This window comes from Hipposideros armiger, unplaced genomic scaffold (assembly GCF_001890085.2).
Source record: "Hipposideros armiger isolate ML-2016 unplaced genomic scaffold, ASM189008v1 scaffold_83, whole genome shotgun sequence".
NCBI classification, from domain to species: Eukaryota; Metazoa; Chordata; class Mammalia; order Chiroptera; family Hipposideridae; genus Hipposideros; species Hipposideros armiger.
Genome location: NW_017731433.1, coordinates 1,980,631 through 1,998,556, shown reverse-complemented (window position 1 = coordinate 1,998,556; position 17,926 = coordinate 1,980,631). Strand labels below are relative to the sequence as shown.

The window sequence follows — 17,926 nt, the reverse complement described above, 5'->3', positions numbered from 1 at the left end:
TAATTATAATAGAAAAACAATAAAGAAAATAGTGAAATAGCTCTTGAATTAAATAAAAAAGAAATCCCACCAGTCCTAGGTTTCACAGGAAAATTCTACAAACCTTTACAGATCAGATCATTACTCTACTATTTATACTATTGCAGAATTTTGGAAAGGAAGTAAGATTTCAAATACATTTTATTAATTGAGTATAACATCAATTCTAAAACCTGAAAAAATGCATTAAAAAACTACAACTCAATTCAATTTATGAATATTGATATGCCAAATTCATAAAAAAATATAAGTACATAGAAACCAACAGCACATTATAAAGTAATATATCATGTCCAAGCAGTACTTGTTGCAAGACTGTAAGGTCATTCAATATTAGGAAATTCATTAATCCATCATATTTATCAGCCTAAAGAGAAAAATCATATAATTAATTCCAGAGATGCAGAAAAGACATTTGAAAAATAAATCCACTAAAAAAAATTCAGTAAAAGCATAAATTAGGAACTCAATAGCTATATCTTAATATGAATATTAGTATCCAGCCTTTCACTTAATGAGGAACAAAAAACTTGAACAAATGAAATGACAGGCCACGTTTGTTCTTGGATAAGATGAGTTACTATCATAAATATGCTAATTCTCCCTAAGAGAGTAAACACAAAGGACAATAAAACAGTAAAACAAACAAAAAAAAAACCTGATTTTTTTTTTCATTTAGACAATTTGATTATAAAGTTCATTTGAAAGAAAAATAAACAAGAATAGTGCCGGAAAATCTTTGAAAAAGAAAAGCAATAAAGGGTGGTTAGCCCTGTCAGCATCAAATACATATAATAAAAACTAAATAATAATAATAATAATAATAATAATAATAATAATAATAATAATAATAAAACAGTATCACATTTACTCATAAATAGATGAATAGAACAGAACATCCAAAAATATACCTAAGTGCATATAAATGTTGAGTATTCAATGAAGCCTGCATCTCAAGTCAATGGGGAAGACAGACCTATAAAAGCTGCAGTACAATAACTAAAAAGCCATATAAATAGGGGGAAATTGATATATTCCTTATACCATACACTAAGAAAAATATTTAAAATTGATCAGAGAATTAAATGTCAAGAATGACATCATTCTGATATCAAAGGAAAATGGGTGAATTCCTCTAAAACCCAAGAATGGGAAATACATTCCTAATGTGATTAAAATTTTAAAAAATAGAGGGAAGAAAGATATATTTTATTACAAAAAACAAACAAAAAATCCTTGTGAATCATGTAGAATCTATAGTCCAAAGATGCTCCTAACAAAAGCGTATCCCTTGGGGTTCACACCCTGTGTAGTCCCCTCGTATGTAGAACGTGGGCTAATCCCATGACTTGCTTTATCCAGTAGGATGTGGTGGAATTGATGTTATGTCACTTGCAAGCCTTAGGAAGACCTGACGACTTCTGCTTTGGGAAACCAGCTGTCATATAAGAAACCCAATTATCCTGTGGGAGAAATAGGCCATGCAGTGAGGTCTTAGGTGCCACAAGGAGTGTTGTGTTCTGCATGTTTGTGTGCCTTCCCAATTCATATGTTAAAACCCTAATCTCTAATGTGACATTATTTGGAGATGAGGCCTTTGGGAGGTAATTAGGTAACAAGGGTAGAATCCTCATGATGGGACTAGTGACCTCATAAAAAGAGATACAAGGTATCATTCTTGCTCTTGCTTCCCCCGCCCCCCCATCCCCATAAGAATGAAACAAAAAGAAGACCATCTACAACCAGAATGAGAGCCTTCACCAGGAACCAAATCTTAGAATTCTCAAATTCCAGAACTGTGAAAATAAATTTCTATTAAGTCACCTATGTAGTTGATGACATTGTTATAGCAGCCTGAGCTAAGACAAGGAGAAAGTAACCATGTGGAGGAAAAACAAGGTGGCAGATGTATAAATGAAGAGGTTATTTTCTATATTTCAACCCAGTTGAATCTCCAGAGAACTCCAACCCAAGATGTCATCTGAGAGAAGAATCACTCAGCTAAACCCAGTTTACCCTCAGAATCATGAGGGATAACAATAAATTGTTGTTTTAAGTCTCTAAGTTTTGGGGTGGTTTGTTATGTATCAATAGATGACTAAGTAGGTGGCAAACATACTATTGGCAAAATCAAAACACAAAAGATAAACTTTCCCAAATTAGGGTGAGTAATTCACAATAAACATTAAATATCTCTAATATATACAGGATTTCTAATATTAGAGAAGAAAAAGCCAACAACCTTATAGAAAAATGAGCTAGAATTTTGAATAAACAATTTATACAAAAAATGTAAAAGGTCCTTATCCATTGGAGAAGATGTAAAACCTCATTCATACTAATAAAAATGAAAATTAAAACTCCACTGATATAACATTTATCGTCAAAATTTTGATAACATACTCTTTTGATAAAGCTCTGAGGAAACAGGCAATCTATATATTGCTTATGAGGATGTAAAATGTTTTCAACCCCACACAGAGGAGAATTTGTCAATATGTTGCAAAATTGCATTTGTATTTACCCAACGATTCAAAAGTTTACATGATAGACTACAAATAAGTTAACAATATATTTTAATTATAGTCTAATTTAAATAATTAATTAATAAAGAATTAATTTTAAATGATCAGATAAAAGTTAAAATATCCCATGTCCCAAAATGCTGAAGTCGTCCAACTTAGAATTTTAAAAAATCCAATATGAACAAAATGGTACTATTTTTAAAGTAATGCTATTAATCTGATTTAGTCATCTCCAATATCACAAAATTGGTAAGAGCTATCTCCCATGAATTAGGGAGGTATCCACATTAAAAAAAATCCGTGAAAATGACCTTGAATGTTAGATTTAGAAGAGAAATGTTAGACTTAGAGTGGGAAAACCAAATCGCAGAGAGGCTGTGAACTTCCCAAAGCCATAGAGTTTAGTATGAGCTGAGCGGGGTTGGCATGTGGGTCTATCCATTCCCACAGCAAAGCGCTTTCTTCTATGCCACCTTGCCAAATTTCATGCCAGTGAAATTCATAGTGAAGGATGGTGGGTATCACACCCGCTGTGACAGTATGTCAGGGCAGAAGGTCTAAAGGGCCATATCCCATAGCTGAAACCATCTAGGTAAAAGTTCACTGGGAATTTTTTTTACTCAGGGTGCCCAAGGGTAGGGGGGCCCCAGCAGTGTTCTGACCCACACTTTGCCTCACTGTCAGAGCCCTTCTCCTCCATTCTGCCAAAACACAAAATCATCTCCTACAATAGTGCATTCTAAAGTAGGGTGCGTGCTCTCCAGAGTTTTACAGAATAATCAATTGTGGTTCAAACAGAAAACATTAGAACAACTATTAGTATTTATCTTTATCCATTTTTCATCAATTAAACCTTTATATATGTTTTATAATATATACATAATGCATTAGTTGAGAAGCACATGAACGATTCTTATGAGTAAAAATGCATTTATAGTGGTCGATGATTACATTTTCTTGATGGAATAAAGTTTGGAGACCTCTGCTCCTAGAGTCCTCCTCTTTATCCCTTGCAGCTGGCCCACTCTTAATGTGAACTAGCTCTGCCCAGGGCCCTGTATCCTCTACTCGGCTGCCCCAATGTCTCAGTGCTTGTTGAGGCCCTTCCGCCTCATGCCAAGAAACTCAAGGTTCGGAGATTTGCCATCTGCAGAGGCTTCAGGCTTCAGAACTGGCTGGAGGAAGAGTGGATTTAGGTCTCACAGGAGCTCTTTCACATTAACACTATTTCAATTACAAGAGTTTTCATGTGGTATTTTGGTAACAAGTTAACAAAAATCAATCAATATTAACATAACACTATTTTTATTGGAAATGCAATCATTATTATAAACAGCTTGCGTGAACTTATTGGAAAGCAAGTTTCTTCACAGGCCTCTACTGTGCTTTGTCAACCAATGGCAGTATGCTCTACATTTTTATTGAATGCAAGAAGGTATTAATCAACTTACCTTTTTCACAATAATTTCCTGTCCATCCAAGGCCACAGGTACAGCTTCCATCCACAGGATTGCAAAGACCACCATTTTTACAGGTACATTTTAGCTCACAATTTGGGCCATACCTTGTTTGGGGACATCCTGTAGTAAAATATATATGAATATAAAATATATATGCATATATATATGAATAAAAATGTCACATGAGCATATTTCTCTGCTTCAGGTAATCATATTTAAGTAGAAAAGCATAAGAAAATTGTTCAAATTAAAACAAATACTCAGATTATCCTTAAGGTAATAAGCACATCACCGTCCTTCATTCATGTTTTCATTCACTACATAAATATTTATTAGCTCATAATTATGTGTCTGGCAACTGGAGATGCCCTAGTGAACAAGCAGAGGTCAATCCCAGATTAGCAATGGCAGCCTTTTATATATTTAGTCTCATAAATGATAAAGAAGACAGATGAGCAGTTTGTTCTTTAATGTCTTCGTGCTGAAATCGGAAAAGCACTTCAGCCTACAGTGGTGAGTGACACAAACAAAAATGCACTGCCAAGAGGAATTAAGATACAAGTGAGTGAAGCTGACCAGACATAAGGAAAATTGAGTCTTCATTGTCAGGGGGAAAATAACTGAATGACGGCAAGTGCCACCCGTGGGAGAGCAAGGCTCTCTAAAGCGAGACTAACCACTACTGGCATTTAGTTGGTTTTGCCATGAGAGTATAGGCTCAACATAGCCAGCTAATGTAATTTTTTTCAGGAAAATTAAAAATCCATATTTTATATAGAATCACCCAATCTTTAAATGTTGGCAACTAATTAAAATAGTTTTATAGTACTGTGGACGCCAAAACTATGTCAGCCAATTCAAACACATTTGTGGCTAGATTTGGCCAAGGGCCTGCCATTTATACCCTGCAGTTTGTAGTGTTTTTACAGAATGATATTTTCCACATGAATTATCTCATTTAATACTCACAAATATAATATCCTTCTGATGTGGGTACGTTATTCTTATTTTATACTTGAGAAAACTGATGCACAGAGATTTAGATTTGCTTAGTTTTAAGCAGCCAGTAGAGATGAAAAACCAAGATTCAAATCTAGGTCTTCTGACTTCTCATCAACCATTCTTTTAATTCCAGCTAACATTTGGTCAATACATAAGAGAACGTGTACTTGAATTAAATCTGTGTGACACTTTCTTGTCTTTATTTGACTGAATAGATGCACTTCACTTTAGTACCAAATGGAAAAAGGGTTTTCATTTTGTCTATTTAAATAACAATTTTAGTTGTATAACAAATGGTTGGATTATCATCACATGTGTAATAGGCTACCTTAAATTAACTGTTAATTATTCATTTTCAGTTTTTGCCTTTGAGGCAAATTAAGCAGAATCAATGACATGAGGTCTCATACTATTAAAATAAACTTTCATCTGTTTCCCTTCTACCCTTTTAAAACAACATCATCAGCCAGGAGGCCCATTCATTTTTCAACCTGAATGTTGAAAGACATTGATGAAACTGGTGAATCTGTGAAAACATAGGACTCCAAGATAATACTTAGGACAAAAAACGTAATGGGAAAAGTGAGATGAACTTAGAAATTATTTTTCCCCAGGACTAAGTCTTAGAACAGTATTCACACAGAACTGTCTATATAACTTTACATATTGCTTTTTTAAAGTTAATGTAATTACCTGATAAATATTTCACACACTATGTAAAGGTACATTATGGAAAAAAGTATTTCATCCAGTCTTCCAGGTTCCCTTGTCAAAACATCATTGTTAAGATCTTTTTTTCTGTACCATAGACCTCACTTCTTTCAAAGAGACTTATTCTGACCACTCGATTAACAATTTTAACCCACCAGCACTCTCAAGCCCCTTATTGTGCTGTTTCATTCCCTATTAACATACATATAATTAAGTTATTAATTATGTTTATTGTTTATTGTCTCTCTTCTCCACTAGAAAACAAGTTGCATGAGGATTAAGATATTGTGATTTTATCCATATATTCCATATGTTTAAAACAGGCATTGCATTCAATAAATATTTGTTTAATTGAATAGATAAATGACTGAATAGATTCAGAAATATTCCATGCCTAATAACCCATACATATGTATAGCTCTATTACCTTTCAACTGTTTTATCCAAAAGGTTAACATAGATAGATAATGTGAAATTTACTTTCCTCTGTAATAAAATTTTCCAAGATTTTTCTAAACTAGTATGTACAATAGAACTGCCTCATTCTTTTATAACAGCTGCACAGGATTTATTGCATCTAACAAAAAATTATTTTACCACTCCACTATTGATGGACAAGTAGGTTGTTCAAAATATTTTGCTACTATAAACAATGTAATGAATATCCACATGGAAGTCTTTATTGATATATAACATTATACCTGTAGGGTAAGTCTCCAGATGATTTTCTCAATAAAAAGATATGTGCTTCTAAATCATGACATTATCAAATTTCCTTACAAAGACATTTGCAAATTTAATAAGAAGGATTATTAATGTGCCTATTTTTCAATCTCTAGTCAAACTGGTATAAAAATCTTACAAACATTATAAAAATCTGATAGGTGAAGTGATATAAGAGTATAATTACAACTTTAATTTGGATTTCTCACATTATGAATGACACTTATCATCTTTTCATATGATCTATTGGGTGTCATGGATTTTTTCTAATTGATATACAAGAACTCTTTGCTTAGTAAGACAATTAATGCTTTGGTTCATCTTTCTTTTTTCATTTTGTTTATCTTTTGACACTGTTTTTTGTTTTATGCCTTGAAGAAATTTTTTTTCCTTTTAAATCTAAACACCATTTTTTTCCTTCCTTTTGTGAGTTTTGCATTTTTGTAAAGATTTGTATATGGCTTTCCAAAATAAAACAATTAAAAAAAATCCTAATGGTAATGCTAGCACTGTCAGTTTTGCCATTGTTTAAGTACTTTATACACTTGGAAGTAATTTTGGTGAATAAAGTAATGTAGGGATCCAACTTTATTTTTGTCTAGATTCCTGGTCATTTGACTTAATATTAAATAATTCATATTTTCCCTATGTTTTACTTTAATAATTCCTCATTTTCATTGTAAGTGTATTTTATTGTTTTTATTGTTTTTTTTCCACTTATTTTCATCACTTCTTATTCACTAACATAAGTATTTTGGAATATAAGTTTTACCTTGTTTACTAAATTAGCTTTATCCCATAGCTAATTGGAATGTCATTAATTTCTATTTTTAAATTTCTGAATACTGGTTTTGTTTGCTTTTATTAGCCATGGATTATTTAAGAAGGTGTCAAAATACCCATGTGGTATAGTGTGGTGGGTCCCCCCCACCCCCTGGCAAGAGAGTTAGTTTTGTTATTAGTTACTGTTTTATTGCCTTGTGATTCTAGAATGTCATACTTTGTGGAATTGCTTGACTTTCTTTTTCAAATTTTGTAAATGTCCCATGGATACTGTGAAAAAAATAGCATAGTATTTTTTTTCAGGGTGCAGAGTTCAGTTTATAGCAATTAGTCATACATTATTAATTATGCTCAAGTTTCTATAGGATTATATTTTTATGCATATATGTATACAGTTATCTGTGTATGGGCTAACATAAATGAACTAATCTTCTACTGATAAGTTCTTGTTGCCTATTTCTGCTTCTAGCATATGACTTTTGCTTTATGAATTTTGATTCTGTGCTATTTGTTTTATACATTTCCTTTACACTTAAATCTTTGGTGTGAATTTTACCCTCTATTCTGTTAAGTGCCCTTCCAATTAGATGCTTTGCTACCATAAAATCTACATTGATGTTGAGGTCATGACTACTGATTTACTTTTGCTCACATGTGCGTGGTGTATCTGTACCCATTTATTTACCTTCATTTTATTTTGGAGTCTTTTCTTTCTAAACTAAGGTGGGTGTTGTTTCTCTCTTGCTGTTTTCAAGGTTTTTAAAATTTACTTATTTATTTAGTTTTCAGAAGTTTGATGTTGATATGTCTTTCATGGATTTCTTTCAGTTTGTCCTGTTTGGCATTCACATGGCTTCTTGAATCTGTCGGTTTATATTTTTTTGTCATGTTAAGGAAAGTTTTAGCCATTATTTCTTTGAATACTGTTTCAGTCCTGCTCTCTTTTGCCTCTCTTCTGAGGCTCTGATGACATACATGTTAGATCTTTTTTTTAATGTTTCAGATTACGTTTATGGTATGGGTCTTGAGGCTTTGTTATTTGTTATTTTTAAATTTTTTTAGCTGTTTGTTTGTTTTTTTCGCTTTCTGTTGTTCGGATTGGGTAACTCCTACTGTTTTATCTTTGAAGTCTGTCTACTGTTTACTGTCTGTCTACTGTGTTCCTCTGTCTTCTTCATTCTGCTATTAAGCCCACTATCCTTTGAGGTTTTTTGTTTGTTTGTTTGTTTTTGCTGAGCATTTCTATTTCTTCTTTTATTTATATTGAAGCATGTCCATAGTTGATCACTGAAGCATTTTTTATGATGGCTTCTTTAAAATTCTTATGAGATGACTTTATCATCAATGTCATCTGAGTGTTGGTGTCTGTTAATTATTTTTCTTATTCAAGTGTCTTATTCAGGTTGAAATTTGCCTGGTTGTTGAACATAGGATGAATAATTTTTGAATGAAGCTTGGACATTTTAAATATGATATGAAATTCTGGATCTCATTTAAATCTCCTGATTTAGTAAGTCTTCTATGACATTGCACTGGTGAGGAAAGTTCACCAGATAGAGGTTGAAGTCCATGTTCCTCATAGAGACTTCAAGTGGGAGGGGGATAAACAGGACTCATTCCTGCTGGACCAGTGTGAGAGTTCAGGCCCCCCACCAAGCCTTTGCTGCCACGTCCCTGACAGAGGGGTAGAGGTGCCTCCTTACAGCTCCCCACTTGACCTCTACTGACACTGTATGGGGTAGCCTCATTGCTGTTTGGTAGAGGTGAAAGTCCTGACTCTCTACTATAACTCATCTGACGCCACCCTAGCAGAAAGAGGTGGTGTCTTCTTACCATCTGGTGGTGGTGGAAGTTCACACAATCTCCATAGTTTGCACTGACACTGCCGGGGTGGGATACATTCTTATCTGGCAGGGATGAAAGTCCCAGCCCCATTAGCCCTTCTCTCACACTATGCTGGTGCAGGGAGAGGGTTGCCTCATTACATCCTGGTGGAGTTTGAAGTGTGGATTCCTCAGCTGGCCTTTGCTGATGGGGTTAGGGTTGAGGATGCAGTTTTATTTTGTAGTGTGACTAGAGCAGGCTGGTTATTGTCTAAGTTTTTTGTCTTGCTAGTTTACCTTTTTCCTTGTCTTTTGACTAAAGGAAGCAGGCTTATCTTGGACCTTATTTTATCTGCACTGATTAGCCTTTCTGGGTTTTGGGCTTCTCTGCACCCAGTTCAGGATATGTAAGACAATAAAAAAGACCCAGGGAACTCATCATTATGTTGTTCCCCAGGTCCCCGCTGTCCCTAGAGTCTACCTTCTCTTCACATTTTAGAGATTCTTATGTTTGCTTTTTATGTAGTTTCTAAAATGTTTATTGTGTTTGGAGAAAGGAATAGGGATTGGTATATATACTCCATCTTTCTCAGTGGAATGCTTATAATTTTATATAACCTAGAGAATCTTCCTTAGGCAGGGCATAAGATATGATATAATATAATGAATTTCTTTATTTGGTACATTTGACCCTCCAGTATGAGTGGTGATGGAATTAATATGATTATGCTTTCTTCTAATTTTACTCATTCTTCTCCTCCACTTGATTTTAGTTGACTACATTTTTACTTTTAAATTCTCAACTATAGCATTTTAATTTCCAGAATTTACCATTATACATTTAAATATACTTATCGAGTTGCCATAATTAAACAATATAATTTGACACAGCTCTATCCCTGTCATCCCACAACTACTAATGCCAGAGATTTTCCATTTATTACTGGGTGGCTCAAATTTATCTTTTATTAGTTTTTTCAAAATATTTTATAGCTACCATACTCCCAGAAACATTTTATTATTAAAAATATGTGTTTATTTTCCATCATGTAATATTTAAATAACAGTTTAACTGTGTATAAAATACTCTTGTCATATTTTTTTCCCCAAGAAACTTCATAGGCATTGATTAACTGCATGCTAGCAATGAATATTGCTGCGAAGTATGAGATAAGATTGAGCCTCCCTCATATGAGATCTCATTATTTTTTCTTATATTCTCAATGGAGTTTTCCCTTGTCTATGATCAATTTTAGCAAGTATTTCCAGGGATAGAATGTATTCATTTCAATCTATAGCATCAGATCTTCTTTCATTTCAGATAAAACACCTTGAATATTATATTTGATTATTTTTCTTTCCCATATAATTATTTTCATTTTCCTCAAGCATATTCTTTATGTACCTAGCTGTCCCATCAGCAGAATCCATCCTATTACTTGTGTTCAGCGTGGCCCTCACTCATATGATGTGAGGTTTAATTTTCTTTTCCACTTCTTTCTGAGCTCTGCCAGCTTATTTTTTCATTTTCTTTTGTTGTGTTTTCATTTACTTCATGAACCCTGTATCTCTGCATTGCACTCACATTTTATAGAGGCTGTTTTTTCATTATGTCCTTTGAATTCCTGGAAGAAATTCTGGTCAATATTTTCACGTGCTCCATAACAAAACTTTTCTGCTCCATGTTGAATGCTTTCACATTTTGTTTGCAAAACGAGGAGAGCTTTTTAACATGTATCAGTTCAGTTTTTCTTTCTTTCTTTTTTTCATTAACTTAGCTTTCTATTTCTTGGGTATTTGTGGGAAGGTATTATGGATTTGGGGCTAGAAAAATGATTTCAGCTGGTAGGAAGCCTCCTTGGCCTCCACATGACACAAAATTGAAAGAGAGAGAGAGAGAGAGAGAGAGAGAGAGAGAGAGAGAGAGAGAGAGAGAGAGAGTGTGTGTGTAGGCTTAGTCTTCCTTAGTGCGTAGGCTTAGCTGCAAGGCTCCTTACTGCCCACAGAGTTCTCTGTATCCTAGTACAGAGTTGAAGAGATGACTTGTCTGTTCACTTCTTGGTTTTATCCCACTTTTCCTGCCACTCTATTGTGTCCAAGGGATTCAAGGAAGCTCCTGCGGCCTGACCATGCACCCAACCCTTGTGTTTCAGCAACGGATCATTAGTTTTGCCCGTGTGTGAGCCATGGAGAAGTGGCTGCACACTGCTGGCTGCACTCAAGAGTTGTAGGGGCCCAGCATCCTTTGCACGTGTCCCCATTTCACTGAACTTGACAATTCTTCTGTTATTATGATTATTATGATGATAATAAATATTATGATTTAGGACGAGAAACTTTTGCAGTTTTAAACAGAGATCATGGTCGTTGTTTTTTCCCCCTCTTATTTGTCTTTCAGCTTCCAGTGGGCTTATGAAAGTTTAAAAGGACATAAAACTCTTCAGTTCTTATAATTAGATATCTCTAATACACGATTTCCAGTAGTTTTACAAAAGTTAGCCAAAGTTATTTTAAAATTTACCCCTAGTCAAGAGGATGCAGAAATTATTCTTTGATTTTGTTTTCAATTTTTTTTACCCTCTGGAATATTATATCCTATATAGTTCTACAGGAACGTGTACTTTCATGTTATTAAAGCCACATTTAAGAAAAAAGTGTTGTAAACAATGCCTATTTAATTCTATTGCCTAGTTTAGCATAGTTAGTGCCTGGATGAACAAGCTGCCCTGCGGCCATTGTTACCTTGCTGACACCTGGCTCCTATTTGGCCAGGTGAACACTGGCACCCTCCAGTCACCGGGTCACAGCGTCCTGAGCCGCAGGAACAGCGCCGGACACAGTCCTGCCCATAGTGATCCTCAGGACAAGCTGCAGAAGGAGCAAAACAAAAGCAGATTTTTCTCATTAAAACCTATTGCCAGTCAAGATTTTAAAAAACTTTTAAATACATGACACTTTTCTTTAATCAATAGGTTTCCCTCACTTGTCTTCAATTTGGATTTCAACTTAAAAGGTTACTTTGAAAAACAAAACAAAACAAGAAAAGGAACTGTTCAAATTGTTGCTTACTTAGTGTAATTTTAGTTGACATCAGGAATTCCAACCAACTATCTAGTGTCAAACAATTACATATATGATATAAATGACTCTTACAAACTCATTCTTGCTTTACCCCATGGCTGTCTTAGCAAGTATGTATGTAAGTGCATGTGTGTGTGTGTGTGTGTGTGTGTCTGTGTGTGTGTGTGTGTAATAATATTTAGTATGCTTTCTCTTAAAGTCTACTCTGGAATTTTAATTTACACTTTCACACATTAATATAAGATCCATTATGCTCACATCTCCAAATATTTATTTATGTATTTACTAATTTATTTGTAAATCCATTATTTATCAGAGACCAATAAGTTTATTAAATTATCTTTCATAAATTATGTTTATTAAATTAATCATATGAACTAATGTACATTTAAAGTTAATTTATTAATAAATTAACACATTTACCAATTTGATTGTTTTGCTGTAACCTCATTCCACAAATTCATTGGGATGCTTACCAAACTACAGGTAACAGAGAAAGATAAAATAAATACTATGAGAATCAAGTGAAGGGAGAATCTAGTAACAATACATGCATAAGTGAATATCATAATTCCTTAAACTTGTAAGAGGTAGACTGCAAGTTTAGCTCTGACCTATCTAGCCACCAAAGCAAAGAAGGAAAACTGTTCAGGTACAGAATCACAGCTTTCTGAAGACAAAAATATTCCCCATATTCAGGGAAACCATAGCTTTTGAAGATGCTTTGGCCTGAGAAAATTAGGAAATTTCTGTCAAGGATTCTCTTTGAAGAACAAACACAAAGGAGCCAGTGAGAACGTTTAGGAGATGTTTATGGGTTGGCTTGAATTCAAAGATAACTTGGCCATGGAGGCCTCAGAGGCAGGATCCACCAGGTTTCAATTTTCCACTACTAGGAGCCAGGACTATGTCTTATTCATCTCTTATCCTCAGAACAGCAGGGTACTGAGGCAGGGTAATTAAAATTACCCTCATAAAAGACTTAGCAACTACCTGCCTGGCAAAGATAAGCATTTGGATATCTTTAGCATATAACATTTTTTTTAAATTTTAATTTTTTAATTACAGTTAACATTCAATATCATTTTATATTAGTTTCAGGTGTATAACATAGCAGTTAGACATTTATATAACTTACAAAGTGATCCCCTGATAAGTCTAGTACCCACCTGGCACCATGCATAGTTATTACAATATTATTGACAATATTCCCTATGCTGTAATTTACATCCCCATGCCTATTTTGTAACTACCAATTTGTACTTCTTAATCCCTTCACATTTTTCACCCAGTCTCCCAACCCCCTCCCATCTGGCAAGCATTAGTTTGTTCTCTGTATCTATGAGTCTGTTTCTGCTTTCTTTGTTCATTTATTTTGTTTTTTAGATTCTACATATAAGTGAAATCATGTGGTATTTGTTTTTCTTTGTCTGACTTATTTCACTTAGCATAATACCCTCTAGGTTTATCCATGTTGTTATAAATGTTAAGATTTCATTCTTTTTTTGAGGCTGAGTAATATTCCATACATATATATCTTCACATCTTCTTTATCTAATTGTCTATTGATAGGGACTTAGGTTGATTCCATTTCTTGGCTAATATAAATAATGCTGCAATAAACATAAGGGTGCATACATAAAATTAAAAATTGAACTACTTTATGACCCAGCAATTCCACTTCTGGGTATTTATTCAAAGAAAGTACATAACAGCTTAGCAACTGCCCTATCACAAACTCCATTATCATTCTTCCAAATGAAGAAATCTCAAGTTCACAATCACAGTACTTCTTTTAATTTAGTATCTATTGATGGTTCTTTTACTCTTTTAATTGTTAAGTACAAATTACAGAATAGTGCAAAAAACATAAATGTACATCTCAATGAAGGATCACAAAAGGAACGTCTTTATCAACAGCACATAGGTCAAAGAACGTAATAATGCCAGGGCCACCTCCCCACCATGTGCTCTCCTACTGATTGCTTTCTCTATCCTCCCTAAAGGTCATCTCCATCTTGCAAACTGTCCAAATACTATTTAGAAAATGGCAGATCTGATAAAAACATTAATTTTGTTTGTTAACAATATCCTCAAAGTGTTTAATCCAGTCAATTTTTAAGGGATCTTTAATTTACAACCAGTTACTTAAAGTTTACGTCAATAGTTACTTTTATGATAAGTAGTTGAGGTCTTTGAGTTTTAGGGAATGAGTTACTTTTTGGTAAGTAGGGGAGCTGCTTAATATTGAGCTGGAAAATTGCTGAGGATAAATGAAATTGTGGAACTTTAGATAATGAGTTTGGCATTGTGTATACAGGAATCCCCACTCTGCTCTGATCTTGCCAAACACATTTTTAAATCTTGACTTGAGTCCAGCATTGCTGGGGCAAGAGTAGTCCTGACCAAAGTGCTCTCTTTGGCTGTGTTCACTGACTTCAACTGTCAATCAAACTCCTGATATAAGTACTCCTCAAATTTTAGACCAGTTGGTTTTTGCTGTTACTGCAATAAATTATTAAGTAAAATAATTGCAACAATATTTACTTCCTAAGTGTGGTTCTTTAAAAAATTCTCTTTTATCATATCCATTTCATAATAGGCAGAATGACTTACTTTGACCACAGTCAGCCCCAATAAAGCCGGAAGTGCAGTCACAAGTGCCAGTCATGGTGTCACAGTTGCCGCCATTCAGGCACTTACAAGTCCTTTGGCAATATGGACCATATGTACCTTCTGGGCATTCTGTTGAAGGAGAATAAAACCTTATGTGGTAGTGTAATTTGAAGCAATTAGTGTTTAAAGTCATGTTCACAGGTATGTGGTTAACCCAACATTCTAATTACTATTCCTTGGTATTTTCAATCACCTTCAAGCTATGGACTCAAGGCATGGAATTATCTGAGGATACAAGATGATATAGATAGATGCCTTACAAATATAGATGGGGACATAAATTCCTGATGCTGCTCATTAATAAGATATAAGGAACTTAACTTTGAGCTTCCTTGGACATCTACCCACTTTTAGAGAATACTCAGAATAGGAGACAATTCACCAAATAGGGCGTTTTCATTCCAGCCTATATATATTTATTATTTTGGTTAATATTTAAGTGTTATAGTTTGTATTGTCTGGAATGATCTGGGTTTAATATAAGTAAGAATTCAAGATGGCACCAAGCAGTGAGGAAGTGTTTATTTTCTGTTAGTTTCTTAATTTTCTACTTTTAGATTCATGAATGTGTGGCCTACCATGATAATACATGTTATAGAGATAAATAAATGGCCAGACTTCAAGACAAAGGGAGACCGAACAGTACAAAGAGAGAGCTGAAAACCACATTATCTGTACAGTGATGGAAAGATTGGAGATATTTAGCCAGGAGAACAGTCCAACTAAAACATGGGTAGAGGACATGAACAGACACTTTTCCCAAGAAGACATACAGATGGCCAATAGGTATATGAAAGGATGCTCAACTTCAGTAGCTATTGGGGAAATGCAAATCAAAACACAATGAGACACCACCTTACACCTGTTAGAATGGTTATTATCAACAAGACAAGTAATAACAGGTGTTGGAGAGGATCCGGAGAAAAGGAAACTTTTGTACACTGCTGGTGATATCAATTGGTATAGTCTCTGTGGAAAACTTCAAAGTCTTAAAATCATAGAAATTTGAGTTTCAAGAGACTTTACTATCTGGTTCAACTCTTATTTTAAGATGAGGAAGTTGAGGCCTACAGAGTGAAGTGACTTGAAATATTTATTGCACAAAATTCTTTCATCAGTAAAAGATTATATATTTACTTGTTATATATTTAAAACATAATGCTGTAGCCAAATGTGAATAGACATGATTTGAACCCTATATCTTTTACTTACAGTGTTATGGCCTTGAATAAATTCTTACTTTGAGCGCCTAGTTCTTCCAAAGGGGGTAATAACAAACTCACAGGCCTGTTATAAGAACTAGGGTGAAAAAGTAGAGCATTTAGCATATTGCCAAATCCAGATATCTCCCAAGTCAATGGTAGCTATTATTTTCATTGACAGTGGCAGGATCATTGGTGGGCATGCAGGATAACTATTTCCTTGCCTGCTTGACTTGCATCAAAATATTTGATATTTGCCTTAGATCACCTTGCTTGGAAAATCTTTTCATTTGTGGAAGTATAGCTCTGAAAGTGACTACACTAGACAAGATAAAGCTTTCTTCTCTCCCTTTTATCCCATATATATATATATATATATATATATATATATATATATATATATATATATTTTTTTTTTTTTTTTGGTAAGAATCGGAAGGTAAAGAACATTTTTTAAAAAGCATTTCACATGTAGCAGGTTTTAGAGATAGAAACAAACAAAAAAAATTGTTTTACTGAGATTGATTCAGATTGTTTATAATCCCCCATATATATCCTGTCCTAAAATCCATGGTTCTCACCTTGAGTCTCAGACCCAAAGAGTTGCTGCTTCTTTCCTCTCTTCCCTTCTCATTTTAGGACAACATTCTCCATGATGGAGATGGAAAGCAAAACACTTTAAAATTATTCTAACCAAAGGTTATTTCTCTATTATAGCTGTTGTATTTCTTTATTTAACTCTATGAAAAATGATGGATTTACTTCACATTCTCCTCTGTCATTTCTTCCTTCCAAGGGATGTTGGTTTTTATAGCTAATTGACCTTTTTTTTTTTTTTTTGGTACACAACATTCTTTAGTTCTACCAAGAAGTTATTTTTCTCCTTCACAAAAATTCAATAGAGTGCATCTACAAACAAAATTAGTGGTTGAAAGGAGTCTCCACTTCCTCCTCTCGTCCTATTCACCAAGATAAAAAACTCTTTCGTGTCCATCTGGGTCTGTCTTTTAGAATGTAAATTTTTGTCGTTTTTTATCAGTACTATGTGCGATGCTTTAGAAAATGTTTAGTGAGTTGCTTAATATTAAAGTCACTACACATAAAGTAAGTTGAAGGCATGGAGTTCAAAACAATGAAGTCTAGTATGTACTGCTGGCATGTTGCTTTCACCAAGGAGGTTAAATTGATGAGTTTTGATGAGTATAGAAAATTCTGGAGTCACATTACTGTGAAGTGGAAAATGACATGGATTTCTGTACAATTAAAGAAAAGATCAACACCCGATAAAGTGAAACTTATGAACTTATTAATGAGGAAAATGTTAAACTGTGAATATAATTATAGATATCAAAGAATCAGAATCTCAGTTGAAAGGAAAAAAGAGCTTATGTGTAATTATTTGATAAATTTAAATAACTGATACATGTAAAGGTCTATATTTTGAGATCACTTTTATGTGAATTGAAGTTACTTAGGAAGCATAATTTCCCTCTGATGTATACCCATTTTGCACACTATCTTAATGGTGGTTTTTGCATTTAATAGAATCATCTCTTGCTGTTCATTTTTTGTATTATAAAAAAAAATCACCCAATTTTTAGCTTTCAACTTAGCCTTTTGAAATTGGGACACTGAACTTGTTGAAATTAACCTGCTAATGAGTAGACTATCTGTTGAAAGACAAGTATATGTGCTAATCTCTTAGTCCCGCAACTTGTTAAATTTATATCAAGTATGTTATTGTTTACAGAAATTTCCATAACTTTTTTTCCCCCCAAGAATAAGTTATTTTATGGACAACTACACTTTCTAATATAATTCTATAGCTATGTAAAAGTTTGACTTCTGGAATCATGCACACTTCCCTTGCTCAAATGTTCACTACAGTTCATAAGAAAACA

The 17,926-nt window shown here is 33.9% G+C and overlaps 1 protein-coding gene across 1 annotated transcript in view; it reads right to left on the bottom strand.

Moving 5' to 3' along the window:
• The window catches only part of LOC109383447 (multiple epidermal growth factor-like domains protein 6), a 157,587-nt gene that overhangs the window by 10,454 nt on the left and 129,207 nt on the right, over positions 1 to 17,926 (bottom strand). The window contains exons 14-16 of the mRNA XM_019643910.1: positions 14,764 to 14,892; positions 11,809 to 11,934; positions 4,016 to 4,144 (exon numbers count right to left, since the gene is read on the bottom strand). Coding sequence (XP_019499455.1) covers positions 4,016 to 4,144; positions 11,809 to 11,934; positions 14,764 to 14,892 — 384 coding nt within the window. The remainder of the gene's footprint in view (positions 1 to 4,015; positions 4,145 to 11,808; positions 11,935 to 14,763; positions 14,893 to 17,926) is intronic.